Below are 26310 nucleotides of genomic sequence, written 5' to 3'. Positions count from 1 at the left end.
ATAAAGACAAATAGCTTTGACGAAAAAGTCTAAAGAGAAATGCTGAATCAGTGATTTGGCAGAAATTATTTATTTCTTTTTTATTTGTGCAGTATTGAGAGCTTATTTTTTTACATAAGAAACAAGTTACTTTCCTTTAAAGAAATATTGTATTTAAAGCACTCATAACAGTCTTGTAAACAAATGTAACAAAACAAATTCAAGACACAATCAACATTGCGAGCGTAACAACTAAAATAAATGAGTGACTTGCTAATTTCTACCACAAAAAAACGTAACTTCAAAACAATTCTGTAAAAAAAGGAAAAAAAATACAAATATATGCTTGTAAGTAAAAATGTTCTTTAAAAATGAAAGCAGCTTAGAGTAATTGGATTTAGCAATCGTTCATGAATAAAAATTGACTTCAAAGTAAAAAGAACTGCTTTCCCTGATAATTCTTTTTAACTTTCATTTATTAAATTAAAGTGAAAAAATGTATTAAAAATGGGCATCTTTTGCGAAGAAAAAGTTTTAAAGAAGGTAATAGTCACTTTTCAATAATTCTGTCATCAGCAATTTCGATTTTACAAAAAAAAAAAAAAAAAGGCANCGATTTTAAAAAAAAAAAAAAAAATGATTGTAAAAGAGATTTCTTAAGGTTGAGAAAAATACGAAATTCCCAATTTTATTTTCTCTTTTTATATCTTCAGTTTTTATTAAAGAAGAAAATTCCATTTTTATTTCAATCAAACAAATGTCGCCTCGGAACCTAGAGTTGTCAACAATCCTTTATTGAAGTTTAGATATTTATATTGTTTAGCTTCGCTTCAATAGGAGAACGTGTTCAATTATTCAATATACAATACTCAGTTTTATAATGAACTTTGACAAATATATTAAAAAAATTTCTATGGGTGAAAGTTTTTAAGATTACAAATGATTACTTTCAGAAAAAGATTTATCTTGATATCCTATAATAAAAATTCCAAGAATACAGCTTTTTGTAGATTGAAATGTCTAAAATGTTAATAAATAATCTGTCCATGATGGAAAGTTTGAAGAAAGAATTGCTGATTTCTTGATTAAACTATTGAATTTATTCTGTAAATTAAAAGTTACTTTTTGTATTATAAATTTTTCTGAAATGCATCTATATTTATGTAAACTACTTTTTATAGTATGACATAACAATTATGTAATCGGTGTGAGATAAATGCAGTTTTTAAATGGAATTATAAAAATTATATTTTATTGAATAAAACATCTGTAGAACTCATGTAATTAAATTCAGAAATTTACAAATAAAATTTAAAATTAGTCCGTTTAGTGGCAATTGGGGATTATAATTAAATTTACAGTTCCATGAAACAAATTTAATGTTTAGATCAGAAATATTGTTTGTTCTCATTTACATGTAAATGAGAACAACATGTAAATGAGCTCTGGTTCAACCTTTTAAATATCATTTTATTACCAGGATCCCTGCGTCTTTGAAAACCATTTTATTTGACTGTAAAAACGTATTTACGTCTAGTATCAACAAAAATAATTAATTGTTTTATTTTATTGTTTTGAAAATTCATTTGAAATTGAGCATGCACTGATCTGCATAGAAATAGGATTCTAATATATTGACATTAACTTCCTTTATTACTACATACTTGTTGCTTTAACATGCCTAGAAAATGAGCAATATTTGGAGAATGTTCTTTTATCTCTTATATGCTATTTCTTCTATATACTATTTCACTGTCTAATAACATGAAAAAACCGGTTTTGCTATGCGGAGAAGACCGCAGGTCAAAATATGACTTTTACGTGTAGAATCATCAGGGGGTTAACCGTCAATGGATGTTTATACACCTTCGAAATCATAAAATGATTTTTTAATCATGTCGAATGCAAAGATAACATTTATTAAAATTTAATTATCAAAGTACAATAATTAAAAATTTGTAAATATTTTATTATATATTAAAATTTCACAATTGGTTATACATTTAACAGCTTTAAATAATTGAAGTAATATTTTGAGTTTATGAATTAAGTTCAAAATATTAAATTATATTTATATTTTGAATTGCGTCCTTATTTTATGAGTTCTTTAGTTTATTAAAATAAAATACTTACTGTGACTCCAGTAAAAGATGTTTCGTTAAAAGCGTCCCTGAACAACTGACCCCAAAACGGGTCTCTATATTGGAACTCCTTTAACAGTTTACCTTTTGCTTTTAGTCTGTTAGAGACGCTCTGAATGGCAAGTGCAATTGCCCATATGCCATCATAAGCATAACCATGAAAACGACTGTATTCTTGCTCTCTTTTCTTATCATACTGTCCAGCATACTCAGCCGCAGTCTGTAAAACAAATACCAAGTATCAATAACACATACTACAATACAATATAAGAAGTAAACGTTTTTTAAAAGGTATCAAAAGTATTACATAATGGGTTGAGATTGTTTGAAATTTTATATGGGTAACTATTGTGATGCAGTTAATTTATCAAAATGCTTAAATTTAACAGGATTACATGAAATGCGAGTAATTATGATTGACATTTTATATTGATGTTTGGTGTATAAATGTTCCAGATTGGTTAACAAATTACCAGATGACTAAATACTAAATTTTTTCGACTTCTTAATTCTTTTAATAAGAAGAGTCTACAATTGACAGACTTCTTAATGCCACATTTCCCCACTTTTCTAATTCTTTCAATTAGAGGGCATGATTGTTTTACAGATTAACATATATCTCAATACTGAATCCCCCTCTTCTTAATTCTATGAAATGGGAGTAGAAAACTTGAGAACTAGCTTAATTCTTAGAGTGAGACAGAGTGGTGATACAGACGAATATTTCTTATAGATGTAATCAGGATTTGAAATAAGCAGTCGTTAGTCGTAATTTGCATCGATCGTATCTTACAAAATTTCACCCAATCGTCATTTTTGGCGTCCAACTTATAAAGTACCTTCGCTACCTTGATTCAAATCCTAACCCAGCTATATAACGAATGGGAAATTACAAATATAACATTACACGCTCTAAGTATCGGCGGGAGTTCAAAACTGAAGTAACGACATTCGAATTGCGTTCGATTCGTGGTGATTCCATAATAATTTCCGTAGATCAGTGTTTCCCAAACTCATGACTTTGGGCCGGGATAGCCTGGTTGGTAGGGCGCTGGGCCCATACCCAAGAAGTCGTGGGTTCGATCCTCGCCGGCCGAAGACTCCCCGTGTAGTAAATGGTGACTGATGNCTTGATTCAAATCCTAACCCAGCTATATAACGAATGGGAAATTACAAATATAACATTACACGTTCTAAGTATCGGCGGGAGTTCAAAACTGAAGTAACGACATTCGAATTGTGTTCGATTCGTGGTGATTCCATAATAATTTCAGTAGATCAGTGTTTCCCAAACTCATGACTTTTGTGTACCCTTTCTAAATTTTTCATAACGTTGTGCACCTCTAATAAACAAATGAATGTATTTTTTACTATAAAAAAATTGCACAAAAGTTACAAATCACAATTGGCTGTTGACACCACCAATTAATTACTGCTATCTCTACAAAAAATATCTAATAGGAAAATACGTAATAGTAAATTTTCATAGCTAGCTTTATTTTTTAAATAAAATTTTTTGAAATTTTTGTTTGTTACAAGATATTTCGCATAAGAACGCGGAATACCGCTTAACTGTTCCCATACCCCTGCGGGTACGCGTACCACACTTTGGGAAACACTGCCGTCGATGATTATTTTTACAAAAGTTATTTAAAAATTTTGCCACCCTTTCCAGATGTTTTTTTTTATTTTTTCGATGTTTTTGATTCAATGTTTTTACGACGTTCGAATGTGAGTTATCACTTTCTGACAATTCGTAATGATTTCATCATACTTTCACTTTATTTGAAATAGATTTGATACTTTTCACTTGGTCTTTTACTTTCTCATATTTTATTGCTATGTTATTAGGAAGAGCAAATTTCGAATTTGAGGTATCATTCCTAGACGCGTCCGATTTGTGAGGATTCCATCGTAATGTCACGTCATTAAATAATAGTTTTTTCGGCTGATATTCATCATGCTTTCGGCTTTTTAAAAAATCTGATATTTTTAATACATTAGTACAACGAAACGCGAATTTTTAGTTTGAGATATCACTTTTTAACCGGATTGATTCACAACGACAATTCAGTTGTAAGTCCATGTCGTTTTTCGATCATTATTTCATCCATTTGCTTATATATTTTTATTCTGATAGTCTTTATACAATGTTATCACAAAAATTATGCATGGTGAATTTAAGAAGTCATGTCTTAACACGCTCGATCCGTAACGATTCTTTTGTAAATCCACGTCTTTTATGGATCATTTTTTCGGCAGCTATTAGTCGTTTTTTAGCTATTTCCGCCTGGTTTCCTCTTCAATTCCGATATTTTTATTACAATTTTATAACTTGAAGAGTTTTGTATTTTAGTAGTCACTTTTTTATAGAGTGGATTGAATCGTAGATCCACTTTAATTTCCGATCACTTTTTCGAAAGTTATTACAGTTTATTTCAGTTTTTCCACACATTTCGACATCGTTTTTTTAAATCACGATATTTTTAATAAATAATTATTACGACACGTAATATCTTAAAATTCGAGATTTTATAGAATGGGCGAATTTAAATGAGGAATTATAATTTTTTTTTTGTTTTTATTATGTGTTACCTAATTTTAATAAAAGAAGAATTTGGTTAGTGGATTCTTTAAATATTGAAAGATTCTTCATATATTAAAACAAATTATATTTTAGCTTCAATTATTGATACATTATTACTATATTTAAAATTATCAATGAAATGCATCTCCAATTAAAATGAGGAAATTGAATTTGATTTAAAATATTGTTATTCCACACTGTTTTATACGATACTCGATGCTATAATGAAATAAATTCGCAATTTCCTTAAACTTAAACAATCTTTTCAATGAGAAATTTATAACATTACTCGAAGCTGCCTATCATCAGTCAAGAACGCTTAAATGAAATTTAATAAACTGTAATTGTAAAATTAATGAAATTAAGTTGGAAGGAAATTGTACATTATCACGAATCGTAAAAATGTTTTATTTCACTAAAGGGGAAAATATTTTAAGGGTAAGGCAATAAGATACTTCCTCTTAAACCTTTATTCACTTTATTTTGAAATCAAATTTATGCTGCATTTGCGCTTTTTTGTCCCCGGCATCGTAAATTTAGAAGAAAAAGAATATTCAAGCCGAAATCTTTTATTTTCAAGAGAATTGTGTTTCTTTTTTTTCCCTTTTTTTCTTCTCTTTTTGGGGGGAGCAGAAAACATAAATCTGTTGCACACTAAAACTCTTTTTATCAGTTTCCTTTTGCTTTTTTGTTATCTTTCCCCATTCCTTGCATAACAAATATATCTGTTTTTCATATTTCTTTTCTCAATCGCTAGATTGCATTGTAAATATTAACGTAGATTGCATTGTAAGAAACGTATTGAAACAAAAATAATAAATATCTAGGAAATGAAATGTGGCATTGAAATTATTTCTTCCCCGAGAAAATAACAGTTTTATTCTCCGATAGTTTTTATTAATATTGGACACAAAGTTTACAACAAAATACGTGTATTTAAAAACATAATGTTTTATTTCTATAGAATCGATTTAATGAAAAGATATATACATATTGTTTAAATATTTTAATTAAATTGCATTAATTTTTGTGCATTTTTACTTTCTCTTTTTTTCCTGATAAACATAACAGCTATAGGGGAGAGTCGGGTAGCCCCGCCCGCAGTCAATTTCATATGTATAGAATATTTTTTCAAGTCAATGGGCCAACGGACATTAATTGTTATATTAAAAAAAAGATTATTTTCAAAGTTTCAAGTATTTATGCAGCTGGTAACATGGTAAACAATAGTTTTGAAAATATGTTGAATACAGTAGTCATGAAATTAAGAAAAATTGGTTGAATGTTTCGATTAAACTTCATTTTAATACTAAAAAAATAATTTTTTCTATACATACAGCATTAAAGTATGTAGTCTTAAGTTTAATTTGCACAAAGAAAGAAGTTTGTATGTAAAAAATTGTTCGAGTAATTACAAATTTACAAAAAAATTGGATTTCGGGTAGCCCCGCTCACATGAATGTCGGATATCACCGCCCAATTTTATTTTGTCGATAAATGTACGGTTGCAAACATTATTATTTTATTGCTTCAAATTTGAATGTTATATGCATTTTTAACAACAAATATTGTTGTTATTAAATGATTGTTATTAAATGATATAATTCACTAAAAATATCTAAATATGTAATAAATAAAATAATTTTGTGATAAAAATGATAAATGAGGTTTATCTATTGTCAATACATTGGTCACTTTCATTTACACCTGAAAAAACAGTCAAAAAACATAATTTTTGTAACTGGGCGGGGCTACCCGACACATTTTGAAAAGAGCTGAAAAACATGTTTTTTTAAATTTCTATTTTTTTAAGTTAAACTATTCTTTTTTTGGTTTATTCTTTTTGCATTATTTAATTAGATGATAAAACAATAGAAACATACAAAAATATTGATTATTACTCAATATTATACAGAAATATAAGCAATACTCCTTAAGTGGGCGGGGCTACACGACTCTCTCCTATACGTATTGTTTAAATACTTTAATTAAATTGCATTAATTTGTGTGCATTTTTACTTTTTCTTTTTTTCCTGATAAATGTAACAGCTATATCTGTTTTTCAGATTTATTTTCTTATTAAACAGGTCATACTGTAAATATAATTAGAGAAAGACTCGGTGTATTAATATTTAGTAAAGGAAATATTGATTCAAAATTATTTCCTTCCCATGAGAATAATAGTTTAGTTATCCTCATAAATTTTCGATAGTTTTTATAAACATAGAACAATAGATTAACAACGGAATACATATATTTAAAAATTAATGTCATATAATATTACTATGGATTTAAAAAATAATTACAAATATTGTTCTAGTATTTTAATTAAATTGCAGTTATTTTATGTGTATTTTTACTAACGCATACATAAATTAACTGAATAAACTACCTTTTATTTTTCATTTTATTATTTCTATAGAAAACATTAGCTGAAATATGCATCCAGTATTTAATTAAAAATATGTTTCTATAGTAATCCAAGCACAGAAAAGCATTTTTTACGGTATAATTACTTCACTTTTATTAAATCTATTATTTTTATTAATTTAAATGATCATATTCTTAAAAAAAAAACATGCAACTTTAAATTTTTCGCTTTACTATTCAAGTTTTTAAATTAGATAATGAAAATATTATTTACGAAAAGATATTAATTCTAATTTTGGTTCTGATTTATTTATTTTATAAATTAAAAATATGATTTAATTCAGCAAGGTTTTTAAAAAAGTGAAGAATTTGCATCGCATAGATATGTTAATGTTATAACATTTAAGTTTACTTTTTGCGAAGGTGAAAGAATGAACTTGCTTTAAGCTTAAAAAGTAATTAAAAACCTTTTTTCAAAGAATGGAAATGCATGATTAGAACACAATTTTTTTCATCAAATATGGAAGAAATCCTTAGGTTTGAAAGGAATAAGTGCTACCTTAGAAAAACTTAAAATTTAAATATTAAGTGAATTTTATTTAGCTTTACTGTTTCTTACATTAGTGCTCATTATGAAAACATTGCTCACATCTTAAAAATATTTGAAAGGTTTCTTTTTAACTATAGTATTTTTACGTATTTTAACCAGTCAAATAAATATATTTTATTGAGTTAATAAATGGGACCAAGAAAACAATTTTCTTTGTAAAAATTTAAGTATTTAAAATAAATAAATGAGTACTATATCTTACGAAGTGTTTAATTTTATTCAACACAACGTTTCTGCCATAAAAACATTAAAAACCATACGCAGTAATTACGTTGAATTTTTCAACTTGTGTTTAATTTTCTTTAATTTAAATTGATTTTAATTTTAATTATTGCTAATACTTTCTGTCAACATCAATTATAATTACGAAAAAGGAAAAAAAAGCTAATATTTTATGGCTTTTAACTACCTGAGTAATAATTAAAACAAAAACGTAAAGATTTTTGTCATGAAATGAATACATTGTTGAAAAATTCTCATTCCAGCTAATTGCATTAAGCATTGAGCATTTCTGACTTTTCTTAATTTGAACCAATATAGATAAGAAACTAATTTATAGGTAAATTTGAATAGACAGTGTCCCATCTAACGCAGTGTTTCTATTAACTAAATCAAATAAAATATCATAGAGTTTTGACGATAGAGTCTCTAAAATATTTTTTATTACATTGTGATTATATTTCAAGATATAAAATGTCTAACTGATTTTAGTAATTAACAAACAAAGTCAGAAATGGCCATTTCAGACTTTCTAGTTATGCAGCAATGCTCAATCTTTCTAGTGTTAGCCGTATATTTTGAAATTTCGAAGCATGTTCAATCACGATATCGTTCAAAGTTGCCACATCTTTAATAACGCGTTAAGTTGAATCAGATATAATCATATTGTTAATTGAAAAAATAACTTAACTTGAATAATGTATTCTAAAATTTTAGTACGACATGCTATAATAAATAAGAATATAAGCAGATTATCGTATTTCTTAAACTTGATTATGAGACACTATGTTTCACCTGGTTGAACAAAATTATCATATTTCTTAAATATTGCGTGATACTAAGTGTCACCAGGTTGAACCAGATTATCGTACTCTTTAAACTTGATTACGAGACACTATAGTTCATCTGGTTGAACAAGATTATCGTATTTCTTAAATATTACTTAACACTAAGATTCAAATGGTTGAACGTATTTCCTAAACTTGATTACGAGATTCTATGGTTCACTTGATTGAACCAGTTAATCGTACATCGTCAACTTAAATACGAATTGGGTTCACAAAGTTGAACCATGATTAAAGAGTAACTATGATTCACTAAATTAAACTAGATTATCGTATTTCTCAAACTTAACTTCATTTCGTGATACTATGGTTCACCAGGTTGAACCCGATTATCTTACTTTTCAAATTTGATTGATATAATATGGTTCAACTTGAATGGAAATAGTGATTAAATTAACACCTTATTAAATTGTAGCAGTTAGCTCTCTATTATAGTATGGTAAATCATTGCATCTATTTTTCTGATAATGTTAGGAAATATATTAATTTTAGATAAAAAAAAATACTCGAATTCGCGACATTCCTTAGCTTTGCAATTTAAATTAAATAATGTGTTTAAAACAAAGCATTTTTAACTTTCAGTTTAAATTCCGAGTAAGCATCCATTAAGAACTTTAATTACCTTAATATTTTATTTGACGCAGCACTTATGAACTATTTTCGTCTCGTATTTCTTTCTTTTCTCAACCAAACTCAACAGCATCTTTTGTTACATTTCTGGCAGGGCTCTTTATTATACACTTTCCATTGTTATTTCTTTCCATGTTTTTTTTTTCTTTTCGAGATGGAGAATTGAGTAGCCGAAGAAATGTATGAAAAATAAAACTCTCTCGGAGAAATAAGTTTCTCTTCGATTCACTTGGTGGCATGACCCAGATTATTTGACCTCAGATAAAACAGAAGTAACACGAGAAGCCTAACTAAGTTGAGTGTCACAATCGATTGAACATACTGCTTTTCTCTCGTTTCTGATGAGAAATTTCTAACAGCAAAAATTGTAAATGATCTGAGAACAAGATTGTAATAGCGTCTGTGTTTCTCTTTGGGGGAGGGTGAAAAAGGATTTTTTGCTCATTTCGTCACCTTCAATTATTTTTGTCGAGTTCTTTTTTTTTTTTAAATTTTTTTATGGGTTTCATATTTGGTTTAGAGAAAATTGATCGTGATACTTTTAATGTTTGCTTTTAATAAACTTAAGTATGACTCAACTTAATTTCTAGTTCATGATGTTAAGAAATATAATCTAAAGCACTAAGATCTTTTAAATATTCCAATTATTCTAATTTCTTGAAACTGTCATTCTTCATTTCTTGTAAAATAATTCCGTTTTAAATTAATTTCATATTTAATATTAAAGGAATAACTATTGATTTTGATGTGTGAAACATCCTGTTAATCAAAACTCTCCTAAATCAGAATATCTAATTAATTTCAGTAATTTTACTAAAAGTTAAAAGACTAAAGTGAAATGTTGTCAATTTAAGTGGTATAGTGTCTCCTATTACTGGGATCAAGCGAAATGTTATTGTTATTCTTATGTTATTTTTATTCTGTTATTCTTATACCTGTTTTTTATTTGTACCCCTATAGAAAAAGTATACATGAAAATGTAATACGCACTATAAAGAGCTGTCATTAATGTGTGTTAATTCATTTTCGTTTTCTCTTTCCAACTCGACAACATTTCGGTGCGTACTTTTGAAATTACTGATGGTATAACACATTTAAAAACATCTTTTTTTTTAAAAACACTTAAATTATAGGTTTTCTTTATAGATTGGATGTTGTCAGTCATTTGATTTTGATGTTTTTAAAGCTTTAAAGTTGAACAAGTTGAAGAAATTAAGTTCAAAATAAATTATACTAAAGGTTGTTGAAGTTCATTGAAGAAAGCCCTGAATTCACTATCCAGATTATTTACTTAACACCGATATAACAATTACAGTAAAACAATGCATTTATATCGTTTTATTTTTAAAAGAGCTTATTTCTGCTTCAAATTTTGTTACGAAATAAAAATATCCAATTCACACAATTCAAGTTTAGTTTTAGAATAATAAAATTTGATTTATTCCTTTAATCCCAGTTTAGTTGATTAAATTCCTTTCAATGAAATGCAAAGTGAAAATAAAAAACAAACGCAGGAGAAATAAAGCGAATGGATCATTTTTGGATCTTTAGGTTCATTTAAGCGACGAGGGAGTTGAGATTATATATTATGACAAATAAAAGAAAATGAACACACAAGCATATGAAAGTTAACACTAAAAATTTAAAAAAAATATTCAAATATAAAATTTAAAGTTTGAAAGATGCCAAACAGGCGTGTGTAGTTTAAAGCAAGTTAAAATTTTCAGTCATAAAATCTCAACATTATAACTATAAAAAAACATACACAAAAGAAAATAAAAGTAGAATTACCATGAGAAAATATTTTTAACATTTGGTAGAGAAAAGTTTAAAAAATTTTTATGAGTTCTTTAAAATTATTTACGTTGTTTGCATTTTGAATTTCAGCAGGAAGTAAATTAATTTGTGAAAAATACTGAAAACTTTTGCAAAAAATGTTTTTGTAAGGCTAGGGTATGAAATAAATTTGTTACGTCTTCTTATGCATCTTCATCTTTTTTGTTGCAAGCGTTTGGGTTTTTGAAAAGATGTAGACATAGTTTGTAAGATATCAAACTACGGACTAGTAATATGTTGAGTAAATGGTTTTGATTAATTCGTTCATTTATATTCCGTAATTAATAAATTAAGCAAGTTATTAGTTGAATATTAGGTAGCGTATTTATGTTTATTGCATAATCCTTACCCTAAACTGCTAATGGATTTATTATATCAATGTATATGGGCGCTAATTATTATTATAATTTAAATTTTGTATGAAACAAGACATTTTTTCTTCTGTTTTTTGTTAAAATATTCAATTGTGACAGTATTAGATCTATATATTTTAAATAAAATGATAATGCATAATAATAATTATAACAATTAAGTAAATGAAAATGTTAAGTAAAATGACAAGATTAAAGCAAATGATAATTTTTGAGAATAAATCGTATTAAGAAAAATCGTATTGAGATTTGATATAAACACTAATACCAACAGATCTATAAAATGTTCTGAGATAGCGAAAAGCATTAATATTTACATACTGTATAAATTTAATGCATTATTCAGTCATCTAAGTTTCACTTAAAATTAAAATAGAAATTATGTCTAAAGTATCATATAACATGGCAATTAGTACTTTAAAATTAGATCTTAAACGTTGAATATAAAAGTGAATAATATTTGATGTAGTTAAACGTAAGTCTGGGGTTAAAAGATATTTTTAATTAATTAGATTGTATAAAAATTGAAAGTCATGAAGGTAATTTTGACACGACATATCTTGTCACAAATAGCTTGGGTTTAGATAGTATCTTTTCGCACTCAAGTATACATTCTAGCATTTTTATTTTTACGTTGAAATATTTTACCCTCTATTACCCAACAAAATTATCCCTTTCGAAAGATTTACTTTAAAATAGTTTTTTCAAAGCTGGTGCCAAGTACTTGTTTAATGGGAATATATTGTGTATGTCATTATCTATTAGGGGGTGTTTCCTTTTGGCAGCTATACGTCTCTTTGTGATTTTTAATTAAACTGGACAATAAGCCATCCCTTCGTCTCTTCGGCGCTTGATGTAGTGTTACGGTTACATACTGAGTTATTTAATTCTAGTCTGGCCAAAACTCTATCAACTGTTTCGTCATTTTGGACCTTAGGTACCTGATAATTATAAAATGACATTTGTAGCTCTGTGATTTCACTTTTCAAGATTGCAAATCATTTTTAAAAATTATTATTTTCAACAGCTTTTTTTTTTCAAGGTTTGCATATCATTTTTTAAGCCAGTGATTGTTTCTTTTAGATTTAATACAATAGCGTTATGACATTTAAATTTTTCATTTACTCGTTGTAGTGTTCCGAAATAAAAGAATTGAGTTAGAAGCTTTCGTTTTTCAATTTTGCAAGTAGATTTAAAATTTCTTTTACACACTTTTCGATAGACAAGTTTGTTTCAGGATTTGTTGCCATCGTTATGTTAACATTAGATTTCTTTTCATGTTCAATGAGAATTTGATTGCCTGGATTTATAGATGAAGATTAAAATTGTATGCATTTCCATCTACTTCCTGTTTCTCCAAAAGAATTTTCGTTAAAACCTCCGTAGTAACAAATGGTAGCTGCCTTTGCAAGTTCCGGGACATTGAATTATATCTTGTCGGCTTATAATACCGTCGCTGCATACATTATAACCATTACTTTACGATGTAACACTTCAAAGGTTTATGACTGATAAATATTTGGTTGATTTTTGTTTATAAACTTAATTTATTTTTGATATTAACCCTATTTTGATGAAAAAGAATTATTTATTGCAATTTCAAACTGCTAAAATTGTTTCAGGAAACGAAAATACACGCAACCGACACAGATGTTGCCAACGAATTTTTAATGAATCATAAAAATTAATGATAAAAAGGAATCCTTCGAAACGGCTTAAATGCATACCTCGAAGAGAAAAAAAACGAATGTCACTCTTCCTAAACGGCCCATATCTGAGATCAAATAGTGTAAAATTGAAAAGGTTTCTATATGATGGTTACTACAGGGAGGGGAGGAGCAAAGCTCGACAAAAGTTCAGAGTTCAATTAAAGGTTTAGAATCAAAAAATGCAAAAAAAATAAATAAATAAATCTTATGAATGGCTTAAGAAACTCCAAGAAGTATAGTAAGGGAAGAGAATCCACGTCTATCGTGTCTAGAAATTTTGAAATGCAAAGCCATAAAATACGACTCTGAGACTTTAACCCTCAAAGGAGAAGCAAAAACAAAGCTTAGAGTGAAACTTAAACTAAAAAACAAAACCGACAAAGAAGCGAAAGGAGGGAAAAATACATTGAACTAAGATAGAAAAAAAAGGACAAACAACTTATAAAATTCTTTTTCATAAATAGTGAAATAGTTAGACATATAATAATAACATGTAATTAGACATATAATTGGAACACTAAATGTTAACTTTTTTTCACACTGAATCGTGTCAAAATATTCGTACTTTTTTTAAAATTCTCACTTCTCAAGGACAAACTCCATTCCAATTTTGGATTTTGTCACTTAAAATTAGACAGTTATAGATGATAAAAAATATTGTCTAATTTTGTTAATTAAACTATCGTTTACATTAATGTTTTACCATATTTAAGGTTAGGGCATCAAACCTTCGCATTGTACTGTGTTAAAATCCGACCATTAGATCAATAGTTATTCAATTCTATTTTTGATTATGTGCCCAGTAAAAAGAATGCCAAACATGTGTACTTACCAGTCCAGAGACGGTGATGTTCTCTGAGCTGCTGAGAGGTAATACGTCCAGAGAAATTAATCCTTCCATTGCTTCCATTATTTCCCACGTCGAGCAATTTACTTGTGAGACTTTCTCCCACCATCTTTCTGTGTACATTCCAACTATGATCCACTGGTACTTACGTCCGAACATTTTAAGTTTATAAGCCTGAAATCGAAATAAAGGTAGCTTGAATTTTTTTCCTTTACTGTAAAATATCAGATCGCTCTCTGAGCGAATATATTTTTCTCCTACTACATCTTTCCTCGTCGAACTACCAAAGTAAGGGAGTCATCTCTTCGGCAGAAGATCAAAATTATGATGGCATATCTCCGGATCGTCCTTAAAGATGTTTCCCAGACCGTCGCCAATAGCCCATTGTGCAGCTCTAGTGCGACGTAAATAACAGTACCTACCTACTGATCTTTCCCACTGATGCTTTTTTCAAAACGGGTGCATTTGTGAAAATGTTTCTTCCAAAGCTCCCCCCCCTCCACTATAAAAATATTCTCGGTTAAAAACACACGGAAATCTACTGGAAATCATGTAGCAGGAGTTCCATCCGTAATTTCAAATTAATTGAAAACGTTAAAGTTCTCTAAAATTTGCTCAGTGAATTCTCTGTAGTAATTTAGCAGAAGAAAAGTAAAAACTTTTCCTACTCTTATTAATATTAAAGTTAAACTCGAGTCACTAAGGTTCGATCAAATTAAGTTCAATCTAATCTGAAAACCACCTTTTAGAACGATGAGTCAAATCCCGGCAAAGACTCTAAGCAAAGACACCGCCTGGGTGGCTATTCATTTTTGAAAGAAATAACAAATTATTGAAAAACATGTCCGGGCAGCGAAATTCGAAGGGAAAAACGGATATTTTCTGCAACTATGTTCTCGAGAAATAACTTTATATGTGCATGAACAGGAATTTATCACAATATGATATTTTCCTCTCTGTATTTTGGCCGAATTTTTTATAAAGTATCTAGTAACATGAGAAATCAAGTTTTTTTTTTAATGAGGAGAAGAAATATGACTTCCTACAAGAGTAAACGCTATTATTGTCCATACATCTATTACAAATTATTTAGAAATGCTAAATGAAAATATTAAAAAGAGTTTAAAGTGCACACACAGTGTGACGTACCACAGTGCTGACGTAAAATATCCTCAGTGGTAGACGGATCAGGGGTTAAAGTCCCTTTGCCGTTGGGATAACCGTAGGAGGTTTCCGTGTTTTTTTTCTCCATGTAATGCAAATGCCGGTTAGTTCAACAGCAAAAAGTCCTCCACGAAGGCAATTTTCTCCCAATAATCTCCAGAAGTTTCCTTGTCTTCTGGATTGCTTTCAAAATTACGAGGCTGCAGAGTTGGACACCAGTAGTCGTAAACCCAAAATTGTGTCGGCTGCTTAACGACGGTCATAAAATAAAATATTATTGTGTCTTCTTTTATTGAAATTAATTTGTGGCTCCTAATGCGCATACTTTCTGGACTTAATTTTTAATACGAATCATGTAGTTAAACTCTTTTCAGAACTTCTTGTGCGATTCCATATAAAGGCCATTTAAACATATATCTCATATGTGTACACATGCTCATTTTTTCTCTCAGCACTAAAAAACGATGCACACTAATAATATCCTTTTATAAAACTGAAATATCCTTTTTTTTTCTATTAAAAATCTTTTATTGGTTTTTGACATTATTTCTAAAAGGTATTTTACATTTAAATTCTGCCAAGAAATTTTTTAATGTTTTTGTAATGGAACTTGTACAAAACAGTTGAGTTTACACAAAATATACTCAATTTGGGTTATTTTTAGAAGAAAATTCCTTTCCATAAAAATATAAAATAAAATCACGCAAAATTTTCGCTATTTAAGTTATTTGTAAAATGTATTCTCTTTCCTAGCTCAAAAAAAAATAAATAAAAAATTTTAGTCTCAAATACTCCAATCATTTAGAAATGGTGGATTTCAAATATATTTTCCATCCTCATAACAGAAAAAAAATTCTTTCAGAGACTTAGAAAGATGGATTTAAAAAAATACCAATTGGAATTGCTAAAAAGAGTATAGTCAAGTGATATTTTCTAAAATGGTATTGAATTCCAAAGAAGGAACAGTTCACTTAATCCATATTTCATGAGATGTGTTAGATTTCGATGAAGAAAAATATAAGATCAAATATAATTATTTCACCCTCAGTTGATTTGACCTCCTTAAAATTTTGAAATAGAACTATCGGCTTAAGGTGCATAAATAGAATGAATCCATTGAGTATTTATATATCAGAAACTTTTCACCCGAGTTTTTTTATTCTTTCAAAGTTTTGAGAAGTTATATTCAATGGTCAATATACACATTTTTATTTAAATGCGCAACAAGTTTTGAATTTCCATTTTAGCATATTTAAAAAGAAATAACTAATGACAGTTTTATTTTGTAGGATGAGAATATAAATTCGTTTGTTTCTTTTTCTAACAATTCATTGAAACAAAAGTATAAATAAGTCTACTTTAGTTTAAACTCCGTGCACTAATATTGAAACAAAAATAAATAAAATATTATTATAAATTCTTCTAGTTAATTTTTTATACGTAATTTGTATGCCAACTTATTAACATGAATGTCATTCATTTGTATTTAACATTAAAAAAATCTTTAATTATTTGTTTTTTTTTTGAAACAGTAATAAAACATGTAAACTTACTTCACAAAATATCCTTCTCGCCCAATCTTCATCAAAGTTTCCTAATATAATTCTAACATCTTTAGTCTAAAAAAAAAATAAAAACTTTCAAAATTTGATTTGTTCAGTAAATCATTATACCAAGCAAACTTCATAGAAGGAATAAAATTTTGCTTGATGTTGAAAATATATATTATTATAATATATTAAGAGAGATGAGGGGATTCATGAATAATTGGTGGATTGGTGATTTATTCATAATTTCTATCATAGTTATCATTGAGGGAGAATAGATCTGTAGGGTCGGAATTGAATCAAAGAATTTGCTCGACTCCGGTTAGTGAAAAGCTTTTCGGTCCATAGATAAAAATATTGAAAAAAGATTTTTTATCTTATGAAAAATATTCTGACAAATTTTTACAATTATATAACAAGAAATATTACTCAAATGAACAATGTAACAAAGATTTAAATTATTTAATTTACGAAATTAGTTCATCATGAATGAACGTTTTTAAATTTCTGATTGATTTATTACAGCATTGATTATATTAAAAGATCATATTAAATTAATTCGTAATAATTCATCTTTTGACTTGTAAGTTTCAAAACCAATTTTTTTCGTTAAAACAGAAATTTAGTAAAATAGACATAGATAAGTCAATAATAGTTTTATGGCCAAAGAATATTCACCAAACATATATGTATTGATACCCAGCTATTATAAGTTTGCACAGTTATACTTTTTTGTGATAACACATTTTGTTTTTAAATTTATTTTTCGAGTTGCAAAAATTTTAAACAAGTATGAGTCGGAGTAAAACATTTCAACTACCGACTTCACAGCTCTGAAGGAGACCATTTAAGACTATCGTAGCTGCTTTAGAAGAAAAATGGCTGCACATTTTTTGGTTTTCTCAAGCAAAGTTTCTTATCATCTTACAATTTTGCGATTCTCTAAAATATTTCAAGATATTTTCAATGGTTGAGCTTGGTTGACGACACTAAGTCGTCTGCATTTAAGTTCTAAAATCATTCGAAACCTTTTTCTGAAACAATAGGAGAGCCATATTAGTACAATATTCATGTTGATGCACGTTATTATTCTTTATTACGGCTTTATTAGGACTATTAACTTTCTAAAAAGCAATTTTCTAGTTAAATTATTTTCTAGTTCCATAATTAATTCAAAATATTATTTCACATAAAAAATGTCAATTTTTAGTGAAGTTTTTTAATAAATTTGTGTTTAAATACTGCACTACATTTAAATTTTTATTAACTTTATCGTATTAAATTACTCTTATAAACCTCACCAACCTCACCTTATAACAATATACATTCAATTTTAAATGTTATTTCAGGAAATGATTACTAAACAAAGTTTTTTATGTTTACAATTAGATCTCAATCATTTCATTCCAATCAAATTTGAATCAAAAGAAACATATAATTTGAGAAATTTAATTTCGGTGTTAGGAAATTGGGAGCAGAGTGTAAACAAGCAGAATTCTTTTTAGTACATGTGGATATTAAGTAAATAATTTCAACTTTCGTAGAAAATAACTATTTTGTGACAAAAAACAGCACTTATTGTAAAGAAATCATCGGGGTTGCTGAGCTGTAGTGAACGGAGGGCTTAGAGTTGCGCTGGTTAGAGAGAGAGAGAGCTAGTCTAATATATTATTAATTAAAATCTTAAAATGCTAATATTAATTAATGAGGCAACAATTTTGAACTTACTTTGAGTTTCAATAACTCATGCTGCAGTTCTTCAACAAGGCCTTGTGTTTCTGCGATTACAATATCGGCACTATCTAAATCGGTTAAAAGTTTACTGTGGGGCTAGAAAGAAAAAAAAAGTACTGTAATCAATACACATTAGATAATGACATAAACGTATGATTGCAGCAAAGACCATTGCATTATATACTTGAATATAAATCAAAATTGTTTTTAGTTTTGCTCTTTCCTTAAAAATTCTTAATTTATATTTTAATGAGTCAGTAGCTCGACAACAGTATCAATTAAAAAAAATGTACTCCTTATACACAAATGCCTAGCAGTTTTTTCTTTCTATTTGGTGTCAATGGAGTAAATAGATTAGAAGAAAATTTTAAACGAATTTAAATCAGAAATAGTGACATAAAAACCATTGCAATTTTTGAACTATTAGTGCAATCAACAAATACCGTTTTTTTTAATACAGCGTATAAAAATGTATACAGTAATTAAAACCTCACTTGTTTTGATCTCCACTATATATCAATATTAAAGCTTGAAACAAAATTTAAGTTTAAAGTATTAACTTTGCATTTTTGGAACTATTAGTTTTTTTGGCAGGTACTTAATCTCTAGGTACTTGATCGCAGAGTAAAAACATAAATGCATTCAGTGATTAAGATTTCACTTGTTTAGATATCTATCAGATAGCAATGTTAAAAGTGTGTAAACAAATTTGAGTCAAAAATAGTATTGTATTTAAATTAAAACTCTTCCAACTTCCGAAATATAACTCAAAATTATCCATTGACCTGTTTTTAATGTAATTGAAGAGTAAAAAAAATACATAGAAAATAAACTTCATTTTTCCAGACAGTGATGCCAGATGCGTTAGTAAGCATATGTCAATATGAGTGTTTTTTTGACATAAAACCATTAAACTTCAGAACTATTTGTCCTATCTTATATTATTTTGTTTCCTTCTATTCAATGTTGAAAAAATATTTAATAATACATCCGTGTCCATTTTAGTATCTATTCTATGTTTTCTCTTTCGCCAAAATCTAACGTTAGAGGAAGTTCCAAAGGACTTTAAGGATTTGCATGAAGAAGGGAAATTTCCCGTAGGATCAATGCTGAGTTGTATTCCCTCACTTCAGGCGCTAAAGGTGTAATGCAGGAAAGCTACCGTTAAGAGCGATTGAAGGGGAATGTTTCCATTTTAACTTCCACCAAATGTAATTGATATTTCAACCTTTTAATATAATATTTTTTTCCCGAAAAATCTCTTTGTGTCGAGTTTAGAGATAATGGAAGGTTATAATTTATTTTACATCAAAATATTGACCACCATTGTTTAAATTCTTTATCTTTCAAATAACCACTTTCTTTCACATATTTCTCCCAATAGACGGCATTGCGCATGCTTCGGCACAAGATTTTAGTTACAAGATTCTTATGTTTTTTGCGAGATAGTTGATTTATGTTTTTTTAGTTACGAGATTTCTATTCTTCCTTATACAAACTTAAGTAGAAAATTTTTTGACCGCTTGCAAAGAAGAAGGTACCTGAATGTTTGCAGCTGTTTAGAACTTTTTGTTTTAATTGCTCGCCCAGTTTTAAGGGATTTTTTTGAGCTGCTTCTATTTCACTGGAAGGACATTTATAACAGCTCTATGGTTTTTAATTCCTTAATGATCTTATTATCAGAGTGGTAGAAGACACAATTTTTTTCCAATATTTTTTTAAAAATAATTTGTAAAATAATTTGTAAAATTTTTAAATTATCTAAAGTATTTCAGATCTGTAAGTTCATTTTGAACAAAAGCTTGAAATGCGTTTAATAGATGGTTAAAAAATTAAACCAGTGGGTGATTTGGATCTGTGAATGCTAGTGAAACTTTAATGGATATTGAATAACCAAATTGCGAACATTTTCTATGGCACGTATACTTACCAAATCATATCTGGGGGAATTTTGATACAAAGTTCCTACTCTACTCCAATTATAATGCCTTAGGAGAGAAACTCTTGCAGGATTGAAAGCAGTTTCGCTAGGCACAACACGGAAAAAATTTGGATAATTTTCTCTAGTATACATAGGATGTGTATCAGCATAGGTTAACTGAAAGAAAAATTAAACTCATTTTAAAACATATTTATTTCCTTAGAGTAAATGAAAATAACATAAAATTTCGTATTAACAATCAGAAATAACTTTTTAATGTCTGTAATTACAGTCTAATATTATCAGGAAATATGTAATAAAGCATATACTAGCTTCTACGTCAAACTCGCTATAACGAGCACGAAAGGATCACAAAATTTGCTCGTTATTATCGAGTGCTCGTAAAAAACGGGTTCAGGAAAAAATCATGAAAGTTCATATATACTGACTAAATTGTAAAAGATATGAATATATAGATATATGCAGAGAGAGTGAGAGCACAATAAAGACTAAAAGGATAAAAAGAAAAGAGGAAAAAAACGAAGAAAATTAAGAAATTTTATTTACTGCGCATGAACTGCAAGCATATAGAACTCATCAAATAAATTAAAAATATAGATAAAACATGAAAAATAATGTAATAAAGATTAATAAAAAGAAAAGAAGAAAATTCTTAAAATGAAATATTTTTAAAAATATTTAAAGAAAATATTTTTAAAAAAAAACTTTTATTATTTGGTTTTTTGACTTTTTGACATTTTATAATATTACATAAAGCACCTTGTTTTAGGGGCGAAAAACATCATTCTCATGATGATCTTTCAGCATGCATAGATAAATTGTATTTAAGTAAATAATGCATATTTTTCTTCAATTTCACTTGATTTCCGTATTGTGAGTAATTAAATGATATCTATTCCAGTCAAACTCGTTAAAATAAGCTCACGCACAGCGATTTTTTTGTTACTGGACAGTACAAGGGAGAAGTTAGTTAGAAAGAAGATATCATGACTTATTTGGTCATGTCATATCATCATATTCATGACTTATATTAATTAAATGATATCTATTCCAGTCAAACTCGTTAAAATAAGCTCACACACAGCGATTTTTTGTTACTGGACAGTACAAAGAAGAAGTTAGTTAGAAAGAAGATATCATGACTTATTTTAACGAGTTTGACTGGAATAGATATCATTTAATTACTCACACTACGGAAATCAAGTGAAATTGAGGAAAAATATGCATTATTTACTTAAATACAATTTATCTATGTATGCTGAAAGATCATCATGAGAATGATGTTTTTCGTCCCTAAAACAAGATGCTTTATGTAATATTATAGAAACTACGACAATTATTTGTTTTTTCTCTTCGGAATTTGTTTCAACTCATAAGGACTCAGCAGTTCCTTTAAATTTTCGAAGGAGGCGTCTTATCTGAGTAAAAAGCTCTTACTAACTTTGTTTTCATCAGCTTTCTCAATATTTCAAGTTTCAAATAACTAATGACAGTTTGACCATTAAACCATTGGCAACAGTGCTTTACATTTTTTATATTATAGGCATTTAATAATTAATTGTGTTTTGTAAAATGTACGTCATTAAGGTTGCTTAAAAGTTAAATAAGTTACACTTTTAAATATCATTTAATCTCTTAAAAAAATTTAACAATTTATTTTTGGTGTGGAATAAGTAAATACATTTCCTTTCATTTCTACATCAGCGTTGCTCTTAATTTAATCTTATAATTAATTTGTTGATTTCGATACAATCTAAACTAAATCTCTTACATACTCATTAGATTATACAGTGTAGTACATTAAAGTAAAGCAGAATTCGGATGTTGATAGTATCATCACTTTTAATAGATTGCTTGAATCCCCAACAACGTACCATGCACTAAACACACCACACCGAACATGCGGAAAGCCGCAACACAGGATCTCGCCAAAGAGATCTCATTAGTTATATAGAGCCACCAAGCTCTGGCTGACGTTTTGACTTTAATCTATCTTCATCATTCTTTCTCATCGCCAAAGATAGTGAACGTTAGTCCCAAGAATCCCTCTTTGGAAAATACATCCCTGCCGTGAGAGTAGACGGGGTGAAATTTTCCCTGTAATTTAGAAATTCCTGTTCCTTTGTGTACTTTGAGTCTAGAGTATGTCACGTGTTTTAAGATGGTAGGGAATTTTAAGGGGAGTGAACTGGGGCGAGTTGTAAGTGGAATGATGGTGTGGGGGTGGCGTCTGTTGAATTGCATTCTTCCTTGGTAACATTCTCGTTGAGATTGCTACAATGTCGTAAAAGTGGAAACAATGGTTCTCTATTGATTTTGATCTTAGAAGTCTGAGTTTATTTTAACTTTGGATAATAGAGACTGTTTCGTAAAATAATGTATTGTATAAATTCAGAGATATATAAGTAAGGTTAATGCATTTGTAAATGCTACATCGATATCGATCTCGCTTTAAGTGTATAATAATATAATTACTGCATTAATTACTTAAACCATCTGGGATTAGAAACAACAACATCAGAATCATTAATCATCATCATTAGCAATTATTATTGTAATAATATTCTAATTTAATGAACCAGAAAAAAAATTCTTTTCATCAAAAGAAATTGATAGATACAGTACACGTAAAACATTTTTACGATTTATGTATGGAAACTGATTTCTGAACCCCCTGGTTTAAAAACAAAACTGATTCTTCAATGCTATAAGTAATAAACTTGTCATATTGGTTCTTACAATAACGTTTGTTATTAATATTTACTGTTTGAAACTTATATTAAATGAAAGCAATGCATCTTATTACAGCACTTGTTATCAAAATATTTATACTCTCTTTATTGGAGAATAAATTTATTCCTTTTCTTTTTTTTTTAAAAAAAAAAGAGATATATTTTGCAAACTTTCACCACTTTTATCAAAAACTGTCTTTAAATGAAACAACTGTCAAAATATGTGATAAACTACTTCCTTTGTAACAATGAAAGTTGGAAGACAGGTAGTTTATCAAACTTCTAATAAATATATTTACTTAAAAGGAAGCAATTTTATCTTCATTGACAGAAGTGTGTAAAGTTATGATTTTGATAAGAAGGAAATTTAATTAATGAAATTTATTTCTTTTGCTTATACTCAGTTTTGTTAAGTTAGTGGATATATTGGGTTGACAATGTTGCCATTCCGCTCATCAAAGTATACTGAATTTCTTGCATTTATTTGCTTAAACATAACCAAAAAGAATTTTATTGCATTTCATTTTGATTTGTATACTTAAATAACAAATGTTTTATTATCTCTATTTTTTAATCTATTATATTTCTTCATAGCATATGAATTAATAAATTAAATAAATTATTAATCAGTTATGTCAATTTATTTCATAAATTAGTGAATTTATTAGCATTAATAAATGAAGGTTTATAGGTAAAAAGTTATACATATTGCGAATTTTCTCAAAATTATGTACGATTAGGATCAAAACATTCTTTCCATTTAATTAAAAATATTTAAGAAAGTTTAATAATTACCAAAAAGAACGAGACATTCTATATTACATAAAACTTTTCACAATATACTGATATAATCATCAACATAACATAATAGTATAAATTTGAGTGTTAGTTTTACTGTTATTAATAATTTAGAAAAAATATGCGATTTTACAAAAATTCGGAAAGTTGGCCTTTAGTTCATACGGCCAGTTTTTAAGAAAAGAGTTCTATACTCCTGCTGATAACGAACATCAGCAAAAAAGCTGTGGTGGCTTATGGGATAGAGTGCTCGCCTCTCAATGAGTTGAACCGGGTACCAGTCATAGTGAGACTGGTCGATACAAATTCTGCACCCGGCTCGCACCGACTATAGTGCTGACATCAAAATATCCTCAGAGGTATACTGATCATTGCGACATTAATGTAATTGTTTTATAACTTTGTAGCATCTAAAGCTTTTAAATGAGTTACTTTGCTTATTTAGTTTAAAATTTGTATCCAAATAATACTACAAAAATCTAATTTAAAAGTTTAAAAAATAATCACAATTAATTTCAAATATGTGTCTTAAATTAAATATATATTTGATTGTTGTTCTTTTTTCTTAAAGAAAATATACTTTAAATTTAAGTTATCATGAAAGAAAGTGTAAGAATAAATTATAAATAAAAATATTTTACTTATCCGAATTTATACTAACTTATAACTATTTCATAAACAAAACTATGCCTATAACTTCGTCTATGCTAATTATTTAATTGGACTTCAAACAACTTCCTATTGTGGTAGTTACAATCGACTTAATACGGTGGTGCACACCTTTTTCCATATCGGTTACAACGTCAGGCAACAAACTCAAAGGTCCTAAATTTGATCCTAGAAGACAACAAGGAGCCTCTCTTTCGAAGCTCTCTTCATTTGTAAACCCCAACTCCTACTCCTTTACTGCCCTACAGATGGTAGCACTAGACTGCGGTTCAATTTGATTCGACAAACAAAGTCTTAACTCGAACTAAAGATAACTTTTAAAACCATAATTTTAATTTACTGTCATTAGACCATTTTTCACGATGAAAAACTTACGGATAAGACTTTATTTTTATGGTCTAGATGACTTTATGGTCATCATTTATTTTTACAGTCGGTGTCTTACACACTTTTTGTTAGACACTGACCGAATTCTTTCTATGATTTTTTTTACAGTGTGTGTTGAATTACGACGAATGGCGTTGATCATCGATTCAACCGAAATTTTTTTTTTAAACCCTGGAATAAAAATTGATTTTTCCCCTTCTGTCTTAACAGTTCATCTTTCATATTCATTAGTTAAGTTTTTTTTTAAATTAAGTGTTAGTTAATTTGTTTTAAATATTTTTTTTATTACAGTGCACTTAATTTTATCATGCATTGTAGTATGAAACAATTTTGCATTAAACTAGCGAACTAACCAAACGCAACATTCGAACACAAAATATATTATCTGCAGACAGATTTTGGAATTTTTCTATGTTGTTGCATATCAGCATAGAGCTTCTGAAGATCAATAGGGAGATCAATTTAGAAGTATAGGAAAGACATTATCAATAAATTTCATCCACAATATATTTTTCACTGGCATTTAAAGTACTGTAAATAATTCACTAAACGGCGCAGATATGTTAAAAAATGGATAGAAGATTAAAAACGAAATAAACAAATATAAGAAATAAAAAGGTATTAAATTTGGAAAACTGCCGCAAGTCTGATGCAGAAACAATTGCAATAGAAAATGAAAATTGCAAACAAAAGAAGAGTCATAAACGCAATAACTTTACATCAAAACTCTACACCCATCAAAATTGTCTGTGATGGACATAAACGAAGCCCATTTGCTATGATATGTTTTTATGATACAAGTTTCGCAATTCAAATACACATTACACTGAAACATAAGAGCGAGCAGTATCAATAACTCTCTACCACACTCTCTATTTTTTTTTCCGCCAAAAGATGAAATATCGTACTAGTCTCTCACCCAGGAATATAAATTCTTAATATTGGCGTCTCATCATGAATTCGAATCACAAATTTGTAGTAGAAATAAATGTATCTGATGCCCTTAAATTTTATTTTCCGTTTCAAATATGTCAGATGGATCTAAAAAAAGGGAACTCGCCTACCATTGGTCCGAAACTTAACAATTTATTTTTCTCTTTAGACAAAAGAAGAATAAAAATATATTTTGTCTATTGTAATAAAATGTTGAGACACTTTTGTCACTAGAGATAAAATTCTTATGCGACTTATCG

At 28.3% G+C, this 26310-nt stretch overlaps 1 protein-coding gene across 2 annotated transcripts in view; it reads right to left on the bottom strand.

Annotated features, from left to right (window-relative positions):
- LOC107448832 (gamma-aminobutyric acid type B receptor subunit 2) overlaps window positions 1-26310 on the bottom strand; it is a 274252-nt gene that overhangs the window by 74332 nt on the left and 173610 nt on the right. For both annotated transcript variants that reach the window (XM_043051303.2, XM_016064184.3), the window contains exons 3-7: window positions 20520-20687; window positions 18584-18685; window positions 16862-16927; window positions 14130-14318; window positions 2113-2340 (exon numbers count right to left, since the gene is read on the bottom strand). In XM_043051303.2, the coding sequence (XP_042907237.2) occupies window positions 2113-2340; window positions 14130-14318; window positions 16862-16927; window positions 18584-18685; window positions 20520-20687 (753 nt within the window). The remainder of the gene's footprint in view (window positions 1-2112; window positions 2341-14129; window positions 14319-16861; window positions 16928-18583; window positions 18686-20519; window positions 20688-26310) is intronic.

Source organism: Parasteatoda tepidariorum, chromosome 2 (genome assembly GCF_043381705.1).
Source record: "Parasteatoda tepidariorum isolate YZ-2023 chromosome 2, CAS_Ptep_4.0, whole genome shotgun sequence".
Taxonomy (NCBI): domain Eukaryota; kingdom Metazoa; phylum Arthropoda; class Arachnida; order Araneae; family Theridiidae; genus Parasteatoda; species Parasteatoda tepidariorum.
The sequence above is the reverse complement of the archived record's forward strand: the minus strand, read 5'-3'. Positions and strand labels throughout refer to the sequence as shown.